At 44.0% G+C, this 18,197-nt stretch overlaps 2 protein-coding genes across 2 annotated transcripts; one reads left to right on the forward strand and one right to left on the reverse strand.

Moving 5' to 3' along the window:
• The first annotated feature begins 1,532 nt into the window (after positions 1 to 1,532).
• rdh8a (retinol dehydrogenase 8a) lies at positions 1,533 to 11,308 on the forward strand. Its single transcript, XM_036941105.2, has 6 exons — positions 1,533 to 2,039; positions 5,998 to 6,159; positions 9,246 to 9,425; positions 9,566 to 9,659; positions 9,829 to 10,012; positions 10,243 to 11,308. Exons 1-6 carry the CDS (start codon positions 1,934 to 1,936, stop codon positions 10,468 to 10,470), a joined length of 954 nt encoding a protein of 317 aa, XP_036797000.2. The 5' UTR covers positions 1,533 to 1,933; the 3' UTR covers positions 10,471 to 11,308.
• Positions 11,309 to 13,441: 2,133 nt separating this feature from the next.
• LOC149978915 (uncharacterized) lies at positions 13,442 to 15,039 on the reverse strand. The gene is made up of 2 exons (XM_090196497.1): positions 14,474 to 15,039; positions 13,442 to 13,676 (listed from the first exon to the last, which is right to left on the reverse strand). Exons 1-2 carry the CDS (start codon positions 14,957 to 14,959, stop codon positions 13,518 to 13,520), a joined length of 645 nt encoding a protein of 214 aa, XP_090052623.1. The 5' UTR covers positions 14,960 to 15,039; the 3' UTR covers positions 13,442 to 13,517.
• Between the last annotated feature and the right edge of the window lie 3,158 nt (positions 15,040 to 18,197).

The following is an 18,197-nucleotide window of genomic DNA, read 5'->3' on the forward strand; positions in this document are numbered from 1 at the left end:
AACAGGTGTGTGTGTGTGTGTGTGTGTGTCCTCTAAACCGATCTTGCGGTAAGAATAGTGATCTCTGTAGCCTATGTTACGTTGTGTGGACTGTAAAGATGGGGTGGGGGGGGGGGTTCATGAATATTGTGCATCACAGGTTTGTTTGAGGTTAAATGCAAAGCACAGGAGATGGATGGATTTGCTGAGAGGGAGACAGGAAGAGACAGGAAGAAAGAAGGTTTCAGCTCACCTCTCTGGCCATGCAGCTGTGGCAATAACATATTGAGATATTGAGTGTCCAACAAGCCCTAACATGGGTGTGACCTTTGTACTGTGACCCAATCACCATCGCTACAAAAGACAGCCTGGTTTTACAATCTTATGATATGCACCTTTACACCTTGCTACACCCACCTTGAGCAGAACTCCCATGTTCAAACAAGGCAATATCTCTCCATCTCCAAGCCAAAGCAACACATTTAACCATAACTCCAAATTGACAGACCACTATTGCACTGGCTACAAACACATTCTGCTTCTTCTACCTATATAGACTTAAAATACTGCCCTTAAAACAGCATGGCTGAATTACCATCAATGACTTTTCTTCAGCATTGGATGCGACACAGGAATAGGAATAATAACTGCATTTGGGACTACACGGGAGAAGCCTTGTCTGAACCAAATCCATTCATTCTGTATTTGTGTAATGGTTCATTCTGCCAGGAGATGGCAGGAGAGCTCCAGCGCTGTAGCGCATCTAGATTACACAACGTTACTGAAGGAGAACTGAAACCACACCAGTGTGAAATTTGAATATGTTGACGTGGTCTAACGCCACATTATTGAACTTTGCGCTTGACCTTATTGTTTTCACACTTTAATATATAGGGTCATCATTATTTTAACATTGTGTGGTCAAATTTAAATTAAATGGTCTAATAGCAGCACACAATTCTGATATAGGTTTCTACAATTGCCTGGTTTTAACTAAAGTAGTTTTAAACGTTTCTTCATTAATATTTATTTATTTTAGTAAGAATAATACTCTATCAAATATTTGTATCTTTAAGCCAAAAGTAGACCTACAAGTCAGGGGTTTTATGACTAGGCACGTATATAAAATCAGGCAGGTCTCATAGACTAGACATAAATGTAAATGTAAATCCGGGATGGACAAATTAGTATGATATGTTATGTTTGGTATGGTTACATAACGTTAGCTTTAGCGACCTAGACACCTAGCTAACGCTAGCCACAACAAATTGGAATTTGTTACATATCATTTAGAAAATCCGTAGAATACTGTACATTTTTTAAATTCGTAACATATTGTATGAATTGCAATTCGTAACATATTGGACGAATTAAATTTGTAACATATTGTATGAATTGTAATTCGTAACATAGCCTATCATACGAAATGGATGATGGACATCCACAAATTAATACCATACAAAACGTAGTATGTACAAAATGAATAACTCAGATTTACGTAGCCTACAGAATAATACGAAATGCTCTGAGACCAGGTTGCAGCAATAGGTAGACCTATGTCTGACAAATGTGAAAGCAGCCAAACACAGCAACATTAAACATAGGCCCTACTGGGAAATACATATTTATTGAGGCTGTTGTTCAAAATTACATGAAAAATGCTTATCATTGTAACCCCTACCCATATGTTAGGCTGCCACACACAGTAAAACAGGCATTAATTTAGGGCAAGCAGCATTTATCAGATTTTAAATTCTGCTGGCAGTTGAGTTTGCGAGATGCCTCGTCTTTTTTAGTAAAGGATTTTATAGGACATGTGACTAAATTACCCGCTCACATGGCCGCTGTGTTTGCATGATCCGCTTTAGTTTTTAAAGTCCAGTGCTCGAGCTCGCTCTGCATCAACCATCCGGAGCAGAAGACCACTAAAGAGCACGACCTAACCAGACAAATCATGGCGAGCAGTGGACAAAAAGTAGTTCTGATCACCGGTTGCTCCTCCGGCATCGGGTTACGAATCGCCGTCCTGCTGGCCAAAGATGAAAAGAAGCGTTACCATGGTAAATGCGCTTTCTTTACATTGTTTATCTGCCTTTAACGTCAGAAGCTTGATCCGACATGCTGCTAAAATCCCTCTGATCTTTGTTTGAACCCTATGGAATATGTTCTGTGTACAAATAGGGTAATCATTAGTCTATCTATCCAAAACAACTTTTACGCGCAGGTTCGACCTTTGCTCCCAAAAATTATAGCCTACGCGTTTTATTTCTAGACTAAATCTCCTATTGCTAGTGTTTTTTTTATTTTTATATATATATTTCCTATCGTGAGCCCTCTGGTTCTCTACCCCCATTGATTCAGCTATTATCATCTGAAAGCAAAGTTTCCAGGGTACGGCTCCGCGAGGATGCCGCTTGCCAGGCGGGGATCATAAAAGAGACTGCCAGTTCTCTTTCAAGTGACTTCTCTCGTACAAAGCCCTCTTTATCGCACTGAATTGTAGACCGCTGCCCCGGTTTAGTGCCGTGCCTAATGCGCCTATAGTCCCCTCTCTGGAGCGAGTGTTGAAAGGGGGACAAAGTTTGAGACCTGTACAAGCGAGGGTTCACTAGTAAGGCTTGTTTGAAGTCTTCATCGGAGCTCAGCGGAGCTCGGGGCTCGTCGCGGACATTGTTCGTTTGTCATCCACTTTCCAGCTACAGACATCCCATCATTAATGTCAGTCTAGGGTTACGTAGAATTGTTCTTTCTTTGAGGGTAGTGAGGTCTTGGGATTTATTGCCGTGAAATAGAGGAGCGCAAACAGAAGCGATTAACAGCTCCCTCAACAGTACTCAGGGTTAAATCATTCTCGTTGAACTGTGACCTGCTTCCAAGAACAAGAGAGAGGCCACATTGCAGAAAATAACATGATCTGTTCTCTCTGAAAGATCAGGAGGAAAATCCAGATTAAATAGTGCGCCGTTATTCTGAGTATTAATTGGTAGCAGTGACATTTGCCAACTACCGAGAAACCTCAACAATCCCAAGTTCAGGGCAGTGTGGTTCCATTCAAGAATGTTTACTAAACTTTTGCCCAAGAATAAAACCAACAACAACTGAAGGAACAATGCAACTGTTGTTCTGTTGAAACTCATACATCTCTCTGTTGCTTTACAGACACCCAATTCTCTCATCATGAAGATCTTACTCATAGGTGTACAACACGTGCCCTTCGGCAGACAGTATGCAGTCGAAGCTGGCACTGAGTACTAGCACTTCCACACCCTCACTAGTAAAGCAGATATGAGCAGTGCTTATTCTAGTCACACACCATTATCCCATGCTCTTCCACTCACTCCATAGATACTGGATTGTCATTGGGGTTTTGGGGTCAGAGGTTACAGAACCAGATGAGATAAGAGGATGTCTTCATTCATCAAGGACAGCAGGTCTTCAGATCAGTGCCTGATTAGAGCTGTTGATTTCCACCATTGATCTCTATTGTGTAAGACTGTCGCTCTATCTCTGTGTTAGAGCTCATCAATAAACACAGAGGTGGTTGACCTCACTGTAAAATTGGAATGGAGAATGTCAAGTCTCAAGATGTGGAAAACCTTTCTGTACATACTGTAGATGGTAGATACTGTTTGTTACTCTATGTAGGTTCATGTCTCCCAGGTCCAGAGTTCAAAGGGAATCAATAGTGTGACTCAAGCGGATGGACGTGGAATAGACCCACTGACCTGCGTGTCTGTCTGTCTGTCTGTCTGTCTGTCTGTCTGTCTGTCTGTCTGTCTGTCTGTCTGTCTGCCTGCCTGCCTGTCTGTCTGTCTGTGTGCAAGTCTACTATATCTGCTTATCTATGTGTCAGTGGGTCAGTCATCAGTCTGTTCCATGTAGTCTTATATACTGTATCTCAGATATATTGCTCTCTCTCTGTTTCTCTCTCTCAATTCAATTCAATTCAAGGGGCTTTATTGGCATGGGAAACATGCGTTAACATTGCCAAAGCAAGTGAGGTAGATAATATACAAACGTGAAATAAACAATGAAAATTAACAGTAAACATTACACATACAGAGGTTTCAAAACAATAAAGACATTACAAATGTCATATTATGTATATATACAGTGTTGTAACAATGTACAAATGGTTAAAGTACACAAGGGAAAATAAATAAGCATAAATAAGGGTTGCATTTACAATGGTGTTTGTTCTTCACTGGTTGCCCTTTTCTTGTGGCAACAGGTCACAGATCTTGCTGCTGTGATGGCACACTGTGGGATTTCACCCAGTAGATATGGGAGTTTATCAAAATTGGGTTTGTTTTCAAATTCTTTGTGGATCTGTGTAATCTGAGGGAAATATGTGTCTCTAATATGGTCATACATTGGGCAGGAGGTTAGGAAGTGCAGCTCCGTTTCCACCTCATTTTGTGAGCAGTGTGCACATATCTCTCTGTCCCTCTCTCAATTCAATTCAAAGGGCTTTATTGGTATGGGAAACACACTGCATGGCTAAAAGTATGTGGAGACCTGCTCGTCAATCATCTCATTCCAAAATCATGGGCATTAATATGGAGTTAGTCCCCCTTTGCTGAAGCTGCTTTCCACTAGATGTTGAAACATTGCTGCTTCCATTCAGCCACAAGAGCATTAGTGAGTTCGTGCAGTGATGTTGGGAGATTAGGCCTGGTTTACAGTTGGCAATCCAATTCATCCCAAAGGTGTTTGATAGGGTTGAGGTCAGGGCTCTGTGCAGGGCAGTCAAGTTCTTCCACACGGATCTCAACAAACCATGCACTGGTTCATTGTCCTGCTGAAACAGAACAGGACCTTCTCCAAACTGTTGCCACAAAGTTGGAAGCACAGAATCATCTAGAATGTCATTGTATGCTGTAGCGTTAAGATTTCCCTTCACTGGAACTAAGGGGCTTAGCCTGAACCATGAAAAACAGCCCAGACCAGTATTCCTCCTCCACCAAACTTTCCAGTTGTCACGTTGCATTTGGGCAGGTAGCGTTCTCTTGGCATCTGCCAAACCCAGATTCGTCCGTTGGACTGCCAGATGGTGCAGAGTGATTCATCACTCCAGAGAACTTATTTCCAGAGTCGAATGGAGGCGAGCTTTACACCTCTCCAGCTGACGCTTGGCATTGTGCATGGTGATCTTAGGCTTGTCTGCGGCTGCTTGGTCATGGATTTCATGAAGCTCACAACGAACAATTATTGTGCTGACGTTGCTTCCAGAGTCCGTTTGTAACTCGGTAGTGAATGTTGCAACTGAGGACAGTCAATTTTTACGAGCTATGTCCTTCAGCACTTGTCAGTCCTGTTCTGCGAGCTTGTTTAGCCTACCACTTTGTAGCTGAGACGTTTTTGCTCCTAGATGTTTCCGCTGCACAATAACAGCACTTAAAGTTGACCGGGCAGGTCTAGCAGGGCAGAAATTTGACTAACTGATTTGTTGGAAAAGTGGCATCCTATGACGGTATCACTTTGAAATTCACTGAGCTCTTCAGTACGGGCCATTCTACTGCCAATGTTTGTCTATGGAGATTGCATGGCTGTGTGCTTGTATTTATACACCTGTCAGCGACAGGTGTGGCTGAAATAGCCAAATCCACACACGTTTGGCCATGTAGTGTATGTTTACATTGCCAAAGCAAGTGAAATAGTTTATTTCACTTTTGTTTATTGTCTATCAAAAATGAACAGTAAACTTTACACTCACAAGTTTCAAAGGATTAGAGACTATAGCTATGTACAGTGTTGTAAGGATGTGCAAATAGTTAAAGCAATATGGGTTGTATTTACAATGGTGTTTGTTCTTCAGTGGTTGCCCTTCTCTTGTGGCAACAGAGTCAGTCAAGCAGTGCATCAACATTGTCTCTCTCTCTGCCTCTCTCTCTCTCTCTCTCTCTCTCTCTCTTTTCTCTCCCTCTCTTTCTCTCTCTCTCTCTCTCTCTCGCTCTCTTGCTCTCTCTCTCTCTCTCTTGCTCTCTCTCTCTCTCTCTCTCTCTCTCTCGCTCCCAGTCATTGCCACCATGCGTGACCTGAAGAAGAAGGATAAGCTGGTGGAGGCAGCAGGTGATGCGTATGGGAAGACCCTCATGCTGCTGCCTCTGGACGTGTGCAGTGATGAGTCAGTCAAGCAGTGCATCAACAGTGTCAAGGACCGCCATATTGATATCCTCAGTGAGTTAACAGGGCTGGAACTAACGAGCTAAACCTCCTGCCCTGGCCTTTTGTGTGGCAATGACCTGATCTCTAGCCTTGGGACAAATAGCCTCGCCTTTTTCGTGTGTGTGGGTTTGTGAATGTGTGTGTTCCAGGCCATGCGTTCATCCTGCATTCGTCTAGGCCAGGGGTATTGTCACATTTGTTGAAATGAGTGGACCAAGGCGCAGCATGTATAGAGTTCCACATTATATTTAATAGTGAAACTTATAACAAACATGCACGCACAATGCACTAACCAAAACAATATCCCACAAAGCAGGTGGGAACAGGGACACCTTAAGTATGATCCCCAATTAGAGACAACGAACATCAGCTGCCTCTGATTGGGAACCATACTAAGAGCACCAACATAGAAATGAAAAGACTAGAACACCCCCTAGTCACGCCCTGACCTACAACACTTAACCCTGAGGGCTCTCTATGGTCAGGGTGTGACAGGTATTCAACTCTTACCCAATGAGGTCCAAAGCCTGCGTGTTTTATTTTCTACCTGTTTAATAATTTCACACACCTGGTGTCCCAGGTCTAAATAGGTTCCTGGAGGAACAATGAAAAAATGCAGTGGAACTGGCTTCGAGGTCCAGAGTTGAATATGAAGGGTCTAGGCCTATGTTTTTTTATTTTTTATGTATTTATCCAGGTAGGCTACTTGAGAACAAGTTCTCATTTACAACTGTGACCGGGCCAAGATAGAGCTAAGCAGTGTGACACAAACAACAACACAGAGTTACACATGGAATAAACAAGTGTACAGTCAATAACACAATATAAAAAAATATATATATGTATATGTACGCCTTAAAACTCTAACCTCTGTTTCAACTGGTGGACTGATTTTCCAGGAAAACTGTTTCTATTCATAGGTTCACTCCTGACCCTCCACTCCGCGACACTACCCCTCTACTCCCCGACACTACCCATCTACCCTTAATACAACAAAAACAGCCCAGCAGACTGTTACATCACACCTCTCTATTTATTTCATTCATGTGCTGACACCTAGTGGTGACAGTAAATAGTGCAATCACTATCTGACCAATTGATTTCGTTTTTAAATGTTTACATTTTAATTTAACTAGGCAAGTCAGTTAAGAACAAATTATTATTTACAATGACAGCCTACCCCGACCAAACCCGGACGACGCTGGGCCAATTGTGCGCCACTCGATGAGACCCCCAATCGCGGCCGGATGTGATACAGCCTGGATTCAAACCAGGGACTGTAGTGACGCCTCTTGCACTGAGATGCAGTGCTTTCGACAGCTGCGCCACTCGGGTGCCCACACAGAAAAAAAATCATGCATTCTTCCCTAAAGTATTTCAAGACACAAAACTAGTGTTCATACAATTCTAACATTTATATAACTATGCAAGTCAATTGAGAACAAATTCTGGCTTTCTTGATGTCTATAGTATTCTCTCTGGTATGCAATCTGGTTTCCGCTCAGGTTGTGGATGTGTTACTGCAACCTGAAAGGTCCTCAATGATGTCACCATTGCCCTTGATTCTAAGCAATGTTGTGCTGCTATTTTTATTGACCTGGCCAAAGCTTATTTTTATTTTATTAAATGTAACCTTTATTTATTTAATTTTTATACAATATACCATTCCATTCTTGTAGGCCGGCTCACCAGAATATTGGTGTCTCTGACTGGTCTTTGGCCTGCAGTGTATAAAGTCAGAACATCTGCTGTCTCAGCCACTGCCTGATACCAAGGGAGTACCCTAAGGCTCAATCTTAGGCCCCAAGCTCTTCTCAATTTACATCAACAACATAGCTCAGGCAGTAGGAAGCTCTCTCATCCATTTATATGCAGATGATACAGTCTTATACTCAGCTGTCCCCTCCCCAGATGTTGTGTTAAATGCTCCACAACAAAGCTTTCTTAGTGTCCCTTAACCTTGTTCTGAACACCTCCAAAACAAAGGTCATGTGGTTTGGTAAGAAGAATGCACCTCTCCCCACAGGTGTTATTACTATCTCTGAGGGTTTAGAGCTTGAGGTAGTCACCTCATACATGTACTTGGGAGTATGGTTAGATGGTGCACTGTCCTTCTCTCAGCACATATCAAAGCTGCAGCCTAAAGTTAAATTTAGACTTGGTTTCCTCTATCATAATCTCTTTCACCCCAGCTGCCAAACTAACCCTGATTCAGATGACCATCCTACCTATGCTAGATTACGGAGACGTAATTTATAGATCGGCAGGTAAGGGTGCTCTAGATGTCCTTTACCATTCGGACATCAGATTTGCCACCAATGCTCCTTATAGGACACATCACTGCACTCTATACTCCTCTGTAAACTGGTCATCTCTGTATACCCGTCGCAAGACCCACTGGTTGATATTTATGTATAAAACCCTCTTAGGCCTAACTTCCCCCTATCTGAGATATCTACTGTAGCCCTCATCCTCCACATACAACACCCGTTCTGCCAGTCACATTCTGTTAAAGGTCCCCAAAGCACACACATCCCTGGGTCGCTCGTCTTTTCAGTTCGCTGCAGCTAGGGACTGGAAGGAGCTGCAAGAAACACTCAAACTGGACAGTTTTATCTCAGTCTCTTCATTCAAAGACTCAATCATGGACACTCTTACTGACAGTTGTGGCTGCTTTGCATGATGTATTGTTGTCTCTACCTTCTTGCCAATGGGGTGCTGTTGTCTGTGCCCAATAATGTTTGCACCCTGTTTTGTGCTGCTACCATGTTGTGCTGCTGCCATGTTGTGCTGCCACCATGTTGTGCTGCTGCCATGTTGTGTTGCTACCATGCTGTGTTGTCATGTGTTGCTTCCATGCTATGTTGTTGTCTTAGGTCTCTCTGTATGTAGTGTTGTGTTGTCTCTCTTGTCGTGATGTGTGTTTTGTCCTATATTTTTATTTAATTTATTTGTATTTTTAATCCCAGAGTCTAGTCTCAGCTCTAAACCTTAAAGATAGTTGTCTGTACAGAAGGCTACAGTGTAGTATCTGTATAGCATCGGTAGTGTAACTACAGGTCTGTAACCCTTGTCTCTATCTCTGAGTCTCCCCTCAGTCAACAATGCAGGTGTGGGCTTGTTGGGACCCGTGGAAAGCATCTGTATGGAGGACATGAAGAGGGTGTTTGAGACCAACTTCTTTGGCGTGGTGAGGATGATTAAAGAGGTCATGCCTGACATGAAGAAGAGGCGGGCGGGACACATCGTGGTCATGAGCAGTGTTATGGGTCTACAGGGTAAGACTGGCATGCCAATGATTGAGGGGTTGTCTAGCGCACATACAGATCTGGACCAGCAGGCTAACTGTAAAAGCTGTAGATTCCGGTCCTGCTCTCTGACTACCATTCCTCCTGACCCTGAGGTGCTCTGCCTGTAGGTGTGGTGTTCAACGATGTCTACACTGCCTCCAAGTTTGCCATGGAGGGCTTCTGTGAGAGTATGGCTGTCCAACTGCTCAAGTTCAACGTCCAGTGAGTTCCTCTCAGTCTGTCTTGCACTCCTATTGTGTTTCTGTCATTACATCTCTTGGTATCGCTCACAGTGGGCGTTCAATTACCTGGTTACCGTGCCAGCAAAATTAAAGAATTATCGTTACTGTGTAATAGATTAATAAAGATTTCTTCTATTCTCTCCGGTCAGTTTATCCATGATTGAGCCAGGGCCGGTGCACACTGAGTTTGAGACGAAGATGATGGAGGACGTGGCCAAGATGGAGTACCCAGGAGCTGATGCAGACACAGTGCGCTACTTTAAAGATGTTTACCTGCCCTCCTCCAAGGATATCTTTGAGGCCATGGGCCAGACCCCAGAGGACATCGCCAAGGTTAGTGAACACTCTCCCCTCCCTGTGTCACCCTTTGGTTCATGGGATTTGAGTTTGCCTAGTGTAATGGAACCAATGGATTAGTCCCAAAAGTGCAAATCCAATCCCATCTGGCACTCCAGACCAAAAAACACAAAGTATTTGAAAGAAACTCAAAACTCAAGGTGTGCTATCTCTCTCTCTCTCTCTCTCTCTCTCTCTCTCTCTCTCTCTCTCTCTCTCCCATGTAGTGTACTAAGAAGGTGATTGAGTCAAGGAACCCTCGCTTCAGGAACCTGACCAACAGCCTGTACACGCCCATCGTGGCCATGAAGTACGCCGACGAGACAGGAGGCCTGTCGGTCAATACCTTCTACAACCTGCTGTTCAACTTCGGCCCCCTCATGCACATCACCATGAGCATCCTTAAGTGCCTGACCTGCAGCTGCCTGCGCCGACGCACCATCTCACCAAACTGAGACTGGGTCTGAAATGAAACCCTATTCCCTATATTGTGCACTACCAGGGTGAAAAGTAGTGTATTATATAGGGATAGGGTGCCATTTTGGATGCACCCTATGAGAAATATACAGTGGTGTAGCTGAATTATTGACACCCAAACCTGGACCACCTGGGGGAAGGAGGGGGCATGAGGTTCTCGGGGAGAGAGGCTGAGAGAGAACCAGGATAAGCTTTGGCCAGGCAACACGCACAATTGCACAAACACAGACAGTACAGTGTGACCTCATACATGGGGCTAAGAGTTTTTTCTGGTCAGATCATGTGATCGGGAAAAACTCCTGGCCCATCTTCATACATACACATGATCACACACAAACAACTTACCCACAAACACAGCCAGGCATCTCCTCCGTCCCGGTCTTTTGAGGTGCTGCTGGGCAATGACACTGTCTGTCCATCTGTCTATCTGTCTGTCTATCTGTCTGTGGACGGAAAAACAAAGCACACATAACTTAACCAGTTACAAAGAATAACAAACGAACAACAGCATTACAATCACAGTGAAAGCGTAACGTAGCACCCAATGAACTTAAGACTCAGGCCTTGCTAAACTCTTAGTACAATGCAGTATTTAGCTCTGAGTTACGAAGAATCTACTAGATTCCTTCATTGTACATTTGATTTGATGTATGTCTTCATAATTGTATTGTTTTGCTGTTTAATCATATTATTTCTGCATCTTTTTATAAGCTGAATGTGTGGTTTTTAAAAGTTCATGAATGGATAGATTGTTAATATCTTATTTTTGAAAGTAATTCATTGATTTAGAAATAAACTTCTTGGTTTACTCTGAAAGAGACAGCCCTTTTCTTAACAGCGCTGTAATGATGAGGCGTTTAGCTCAATGTCGTTGGTGGGGTTTCCAGAGAGCATGGATTCCATTGGGCCTGCAGGACTCTATGTGAACCAGTTGGGGGCACTAGATCACTGTGTGTTCTCTCTAGCTGTACCGTCAGCTGGGGTGGCGATTCCACTACAGACGCCACAGCACACACAGCTCAATGAGCAGGAGACCTGTTGAGAGTATTATACTGTTGTCTAGGGATGGGGATCATTGTAGCCATATGATGGGGGGGGGGGGGGGGTTGTAAGTCTTGATTAAGGTTATTGTTCATTGAAGTTACTGTCTCTGTGGGTCGGGACTGGATAATGTTTTTCTAGGGTCTGAGTGGATGTTTCCAACCACTGGTGTTGAAAGTTGTTCTGTGTGTGGTTCAGCTGGAGAACCAGTGAATGATAGTGTGTGAGAGAAAGTTTGTTTGCAAATGACCATGGAAATCTGAGATCTGACTCCTTACACTCATAGCCAATGGGCCTAGTCCTGCTGTTAAGTGTCCGTGTGTGTGTGCGCCTGCGTTCTTTTGCATCTGCTTGTGTGCAGTGTGTGTGTGTGTGGACCAAGCTGGTGATCTGTTGATGGATATAAAGAGGTCATGGCCTGCTCCCCATCCAAACCCCCCCACATACACCCTGCTTTGTGCCATGTGAGAGAATATGACCTGGTTCCCATCCCTGAGGAGGGGTGAGCCCTGTTAATGACAACCTCCTCCTCACAAACGGCCCCACTGCACCCCAGAGCCTCCCTCACCAGCTGTCTCCCTCACACCCTCAGCCTCGGACCCTCAGCCCTGGACCCCCAGTCCACTGAGAGAGAGAGACAGAGAGAGAGACACAGAAACCAAGAGAGTGAGAGGAAGGGAAAGAGAGAGAGACAGAGAGGAAGCCCAGGTCTGCCTGTAGAGTCCCTGTCTGTAGAGGTGGTACCCAGTGGATCCTGGATGTGTAGACCTAATCAGCAGTACCCTACGTATTTCAACAGCGGTAGCAGCCAGGTCTTTCTGTGCACTGTGCAGTGAGGGGAGCCACATAGGTCTCTGTGTGTGTGTGTGTGTGTGTGTGTGTGTGTCTTCATCAGAGGCGACAGCTACGGACAATGGAACAAAGACGCTGTCAGTCACAATCAAATGGGTGGGGGGGTCAGTCCGGGGGGTGGGGGGGGGGTGGAGCCTGTGTTCTGAATGTTGCCGAGGCCCCGATGTGGGGACGCTGCAGGGTGGGGGTGGGGGCAGTGAGGGGCGGGGGAGTCTGATTTGGGAAAATTAGGGATGGGGTGCCCCAGGCTGAATAGAAGACCTGTTTACTAATTGATTGAACACAGGAGTTACAGCAAGTCTCATTAAACAAAAGGTATTATTCTTATCAAACCATTGTTGGGCACTTTTGTTTCAGAATCAAGAACATAATTGCGATATAATCAGGGGCAACATGATGTGGCTTGGTCTTGACCCTGTCGCAATTACTAAGCCACTAAATACACACAACTCACACTGATGCACAAACACACAGTCTAAACATTTTCTTTGGCATTCTCATCGTCAGACACATTCCTAAAGTGTCTAGTCTTGGTTGTCGCCGGGTCAATTCTGGTTCAGTTCAGGCCCCTTCTCGGTTCCATCAGGACCAATACGTCATGCTCGTCCCTATGTCCTCAGAGAGAAGGCGCGAAAGAGGAGACGAGAAAGAGGTGAGCGAGACAAAAGGAAGAGGGAGAGAGAGGGTGAGTGGAGTTGAGGTCTAGTCGAGTGCTTCACTATGAACTCAGGGCATGATGACAGATAACCACAATGCCAAGCTGCTGTGTAGGCTACCTCCTCTGCATCCTCATTCTCAATATCACTTAAATGATGCTTGACCAAGGTCTATGTGACTGAAACGTTGCACTATAAAAGTAGATGTCCTTTTGGGCGGATACACAGTGTCAGTTTTTGTTACCTACCCACTGTTTTGTGGGTCCACTCTCCTTAATGCTCCACTGTAAAGCAACCTCTTGTCTTGTTTTTGTGCCCAGCTGAATGAGGTTATTTTGAAAACTACTAAACTTTTACAAAAAATATGCATTGAGAGAAATTATGAAACGGAAACAGCAAGTATAGTAATAAGCTAAATCTTTATCAACATTTTTCAAGTGCAAAAAGAATAATGGCCCATATTTGCAGCAGGGTATTCAGTGGTGTCTCCTCTTGGAGAGTCGGCCTCTCTTCTTGTTAGAGCCACTGTTCTTGGAGGTCAACACTGGAGTAGATGCAGCATCAATACAGGAGTCTGTCTGACCAGCTCCCTTCATCTTGTCCTGGTCAACATCAAGCTCCAAAGCAACCATGGCCTGAGGAAAAAGAAACATGGCTCTTAAGTGAAAAACTCACCAGAAGCAGGCGGTGGAGCAAGCAGAGTAAGGCGGGTGGAAAGGACAGGCAGAGCAAGGCGGGTGGAAAGGACAGGCAGAGCAAGGCGGGTGGAAAGGACAGGCAGAGCAAGGCGGGTGGAAAGGACAGGCAGAGCAAGGCGGGTGGAAAGGACAGGCAGAGCAAGGCGGGTGGAAAGGACAGGCAGAGCAAGGCGGGTGGAAAGAACAGGCAGAGCAAGGCGGGTGGAAAGGACAGGCAGAGCAAGGCGGGTGGAAAGGACAGGCAGAGCAAGACGGGTGGAAAGGACAGGCAGAGCAGTGACTGAATGCTAGCAGAATAGTCCATATCTCCAATCATCTTTGTTGAAAGCAATGTTGTGTTTCCATAAGTGGATGAATTGGTCTAATTTAGCATGTATGGTAAAGCCTCAACTATTAGCTACCTCTTCCAATTCAAATGTTTTAATTAAGTATGGTTTTGTGTGTCTACAGCGCAAGCGAAACAAAAATAGAGACAAGTTCTAGTTAAGCGAGGCATCAAATCGGACAACCCACCCACCTGCCTGGCTTCAGTTGGGTCATTATAATTCGAAACAATACATTCTAAAATAAATCACACACGCCTCGCACACTCGCCTTTGATGACTTTAGGCCATTAGTCTCTGTAGGACAACATAATCATATTTCAGGTAAAATACAAGTATAACATTGTGGTGTTTTCCCAAAGCCTTTCTCAGACCCCCTCCTAGCCCCAGTGCCCCTTCTCATCACTTTACCAGCATAAGGCCTTTCAAGCTGATCTTCAGTAGCAGTCCCAGTCCTCCCAGCACACAGGAGAGACCCAACATCACAGAACCTGCTGTCTCCAGCTTTTGGTCTTCAGTCTCATTAATCAATCGAATCAGCCTCCTCCAGACAATCTCACTCACACCAGCATTCTCCAAAGTCTGGAGGTCAGCCACACGGGTCCTCAGGAATTCAAAGCTAGGTGTAGCATCAGTTTGGGTTGTCTGGGTCAAAATCTGTCCGGTCTTGGTGGTGGTCGTGTTCTCTTCAGTTGCCAAGTGTCGTTTGTACAGGATATTCAGAATCGTGTAAGTGTCGGTCTGGAGTTGAGGGGTGGCGGCCCACTCCTTAGGGATCATGGGGGGTAACAGGGTGTCCCGAAGCACCTCGCTTGGGAGTCTGTCAGGGAGTCCAGCGTGTAACGCCACCATGTAAAGAGTCACCAACAAAACAACAGTACTACACTTCAAAGCCATCGCAAGTGCAAGGAGTAAACTCAGCAAAAATGTCAAAATCAACCACTCTCTAGACAGAAAGATGAGTTATGAGGTTCAGAATTGGAATTAAGTTGTCATGGTAGCGCCATACAGTGGATTATGATGTCACAGACGGCTGCCAACAAGTCCTGCCCCATAGAATCAATAGAACAGAATTAATTTAAACGATATGGTCAACCCTCCTTTATGACATCACTACTAATATGGTCAAGTTGATGATTGGTTTAGATATCTATGTGGGATAATTTCTCCATTCACAGTATACAAGTGTCATCAATATAGTGAGTTCAGCTGAAAGCATGACAGGACATATCCATTAGCTGCCAACTGATGCGCAAAGATTTTTATATAATGAAAACTTAACAACAAAGATATTATAAATGTGGGAAAAGTCTATTCTTGGCACAGAGGTTGAGGTCATCAATGTAAAACTGATAAAAGTCATGACTAACACTGACTAGTCTGTCTGGCTAAAGAGAGAGATGGACAGTGTGCAGGGCTCCTTTCAACCTTTCTACTTCCATGTTTGATTCAACTACACATCTGTGTTATGTTATTACTTGTGAAACAGGTTTAGATTTTTTGTTACCTGGATGATTCTACAGAAGTGGTGTAAATTGCTGTACCACCCCCAAAAAACAATTAAAAAAACAGTTGTCTCCAAACTCAGGACATTCATTAACATCATGATATGTTCAAATTCAATCCAATGCAATAACAAACATATTGTTCAATTAATATATACCGAACTAAAATATAAACGCAACATGCAACAATTTCATTGAGTTCACTGAGTTACAGCTCATATAAGGAAATCAATCAATTGAAATAAATTCATTAGGCCCTAATCTATGGATTTCACATGACTGAGATACAGATCTGTTGGTCACAGATATCTTTAAAAAAATGTGCCTTACAATTGATCTCAGGGTCTCGTCCTGTTTTTTGTGCGTTCAAATTGCCATCGATAAAATGCAATGGTGTTCATTCTCCATATGCCTGCTCATACCATAACCCCACCGCCACAATGGGGCACTCTGTTCACAACATAGACATCAGCAAACCACTCGCACACACTACACCATACACATGGTCTGTGGTTGTGAGGCCAGTTGGACGTGCTGCCAATTTCTCAAAAATTATGTTGGTGGCGGCTTATGGTAGAGAAATTAACATGACATTTTCTGGCAACAGGTCTGTTGGACATTCCTGCAGTCAGTATGCCAATCTCAAAACTTGAGAATTCTGTCGCATTGGGTTGTGTGACAAAACTGAACATTTTAGAGTGGCCTTTTATTGTCCCTTACAAATGCTCACTAACAGGGATTTAAGCATATTTGTGCTCAGAATTTGAGAGAAATAAGCTTTTTGTGCATATGGAACATTTCTGCAAACTTTTAATTCAGCTCATGAAACATGAAACACTCTTTACATGTTGTGTTTATATTTTTGTTCTGTGTGGTACAAAGTCATTGTTTATACACCTATTTATATTGTGAGGTGACTGTCCCAAACCCTGACTCCTAAACTTTATGTTTGAAAATAAGGCAATGAATGATTTTTGTAAAAAAAATAAAAAAAATGGACACTATTATTTCAATAGAACATATTGAGTTGTTCTATTATTACATTGAAAGATACTGATCAAATTTTTTTTTTGTTTTTTTCTCTGAAAAAAGTCTCCACTTTTGCTGTCACTACCGAAACACACACTTTAAGAGACTGCAAAATGAATGTGCCTTAATAATCCACAACCCTACAAACATCACCAGGTGATTACAGCCTTCTCCACTATGGCCACATGGTGAGTAGTCCATCTGCAAACATTTTGGAGAAAATTAGTGAGCAAGTTGGTCAATCTTAATGTATTTTTAAGAAGAGTCACCACCAAACATCTGATATATCAAGAAATATATAAAGTATCTGTCCAAATGAAAGTTAACCAGTAATGTGTTAGCTACGGGGCTTCTTTAAAGTCCAAAATAAGTCCAAATTGTCCAAACCGAAACGGTCACAACCAAAACAACTGAAACCATAGAGATATATTGAGGTCTCATGTTTGTGTCTGTGCCATTATTAAGTCTGTCACAGCACGGGCAGCACCATTGGGGCTATCTCCAACTTAAAGTTGCATGTGCCATGCTCTGCCGACTGAGCCACAGAGGAGTAGAGTATTGAGATTAATAGTCAGCAAGGGATCCAACCTTCCAAGAGCCCAAACATTGACATCTATTTGGCCGATTCTATATGTATTGCGATTCGATATTCCTAACATATTGCTCACCATACACTGAGTGTTCAAAACATTATGAACTCTTACCATGACACATTGTCACATCTGCTCCTGCAACGCCCTCTACTGCTCATCCTGTGTCTCCTTGACCTGCCGCCTCTCCCCCAGTACTCTCTCCCTCTCCCTCTCTGGGTGTGTGTGTGTGATTATGTGGGCGGAGACAGGTGTGCTGGAGTCAGAGCAGATCCCCACCAGCTCCAACCTGTTCCATAATCAAGACCTCTACAAATACACAGCCCTGCCACTTCCACGCTGCCAGATTGGAATATCTGCTCATTCTGCCCGCTCTGACTCTGGTCCCTGTCTTCAGTCCCACGTCTCTTCATCCTGCTACTCTGTCCTGGATTCGCCACACTACTACTCCATTGGATTCCCCTCCGGACCTGCTTGCCCTGTCTCAACCCCTCTCGCTCCAGCCTCAGCCTCTCCACCTGGTTTCCTGCAACCCGCCCAAGCTTCCCCTGACCTGCACTCCATCTCCCCCTGTGTTTCAATAAATACCTTGGTTACTTCATCCCAGTCTCCTTGTCTGAGTCTGCTCTCGGGTTCCCCTGTTCCACTCCGCGTAACACATAGACTGACCAGAAAGCTATGATCTCTTATTGATTTCACTTGTTAAATCCACTTCAATAAGTGTAGATGAAGGGGAGGAGACAGGTTAAAGAATGTTTATGCCAGACAGTTGAGACATGGATTGTGTATGTGTGCCATTCAAAGGGTGAATGGGAAAGACAAAAGATTGAAGTCCCTTTGATCGGAGTATGGTAATAGGTGCCAGGCACACTGGTTTGTGTCAAGAACTGCAACGCTGCTGGGTTTTTCATGCTCAACAGTATCCCGTGTGTATCGAGAATGGTCCACACCCAAAGGACATCTAGCCAACTTGACACAACTGTGGGACGCCTTGGAGTCCGGGTTAGGGAG

This window comes from Oncorhynchus mykiss, chromosome 13 (assembly GCF_057628025.1).
Source record: "Oncorhynchus mykiss isolate SJ-2025 chromosome 13, ASM5762802v1, whole genome shotgun sequence".
NCBI classification, from domain to species: Eukaryota; Metazoa; Chordata; class Actinopteri; order Salmoniformes; family Salmonidae; genus Oncorhynchus; species Oncorhynchus mykiss.

What these genes read in the sequence shown, in the direction of transcription:
- rdh8a (XM_036941105.2), top strand. Translation starts at nt 1,934, where the DNA reads ATGGCGAGCAGTGGACAAAAAGTAGTTCTGATCACCGGTTGCTCCTCC. An exon ending in TGAAAAGAAGCGTTACCATG is followed by an intron (nt 2,040 to 5,997) that starts GTAAATGCGCTT and finishes TCTCGCTCCCAG; the next exon opens with TCATTGCCACCATGCGTGAC. An exon ending in CTGCTCAAGTTCAACGTCCA is followed by an intron (nt 9,660 to 9,828) that starts GTGAGTTCCTCT and finishes CTCTCCGGTCAG; the next exon opens with TTTATCCATGATTGAGCCAG.
- LOC149978915 (XM_090196497.1), bottom strand. Translation starts at nt 14,959, where the DNA reads ATGGCTTTGAAGTGTAGTACTGTTGTTTTGTTGGTGACTCTTTACATG. An exon ending in GCTTGAAAGGCCTTATGCTG is followed by an intron (nt 13,677 to 14,473) that starts GTAAAGTGATGA and finishes CTTTTTCCTCAG; the next exon opens with GCCATGGTTGCTTTGGAGCT.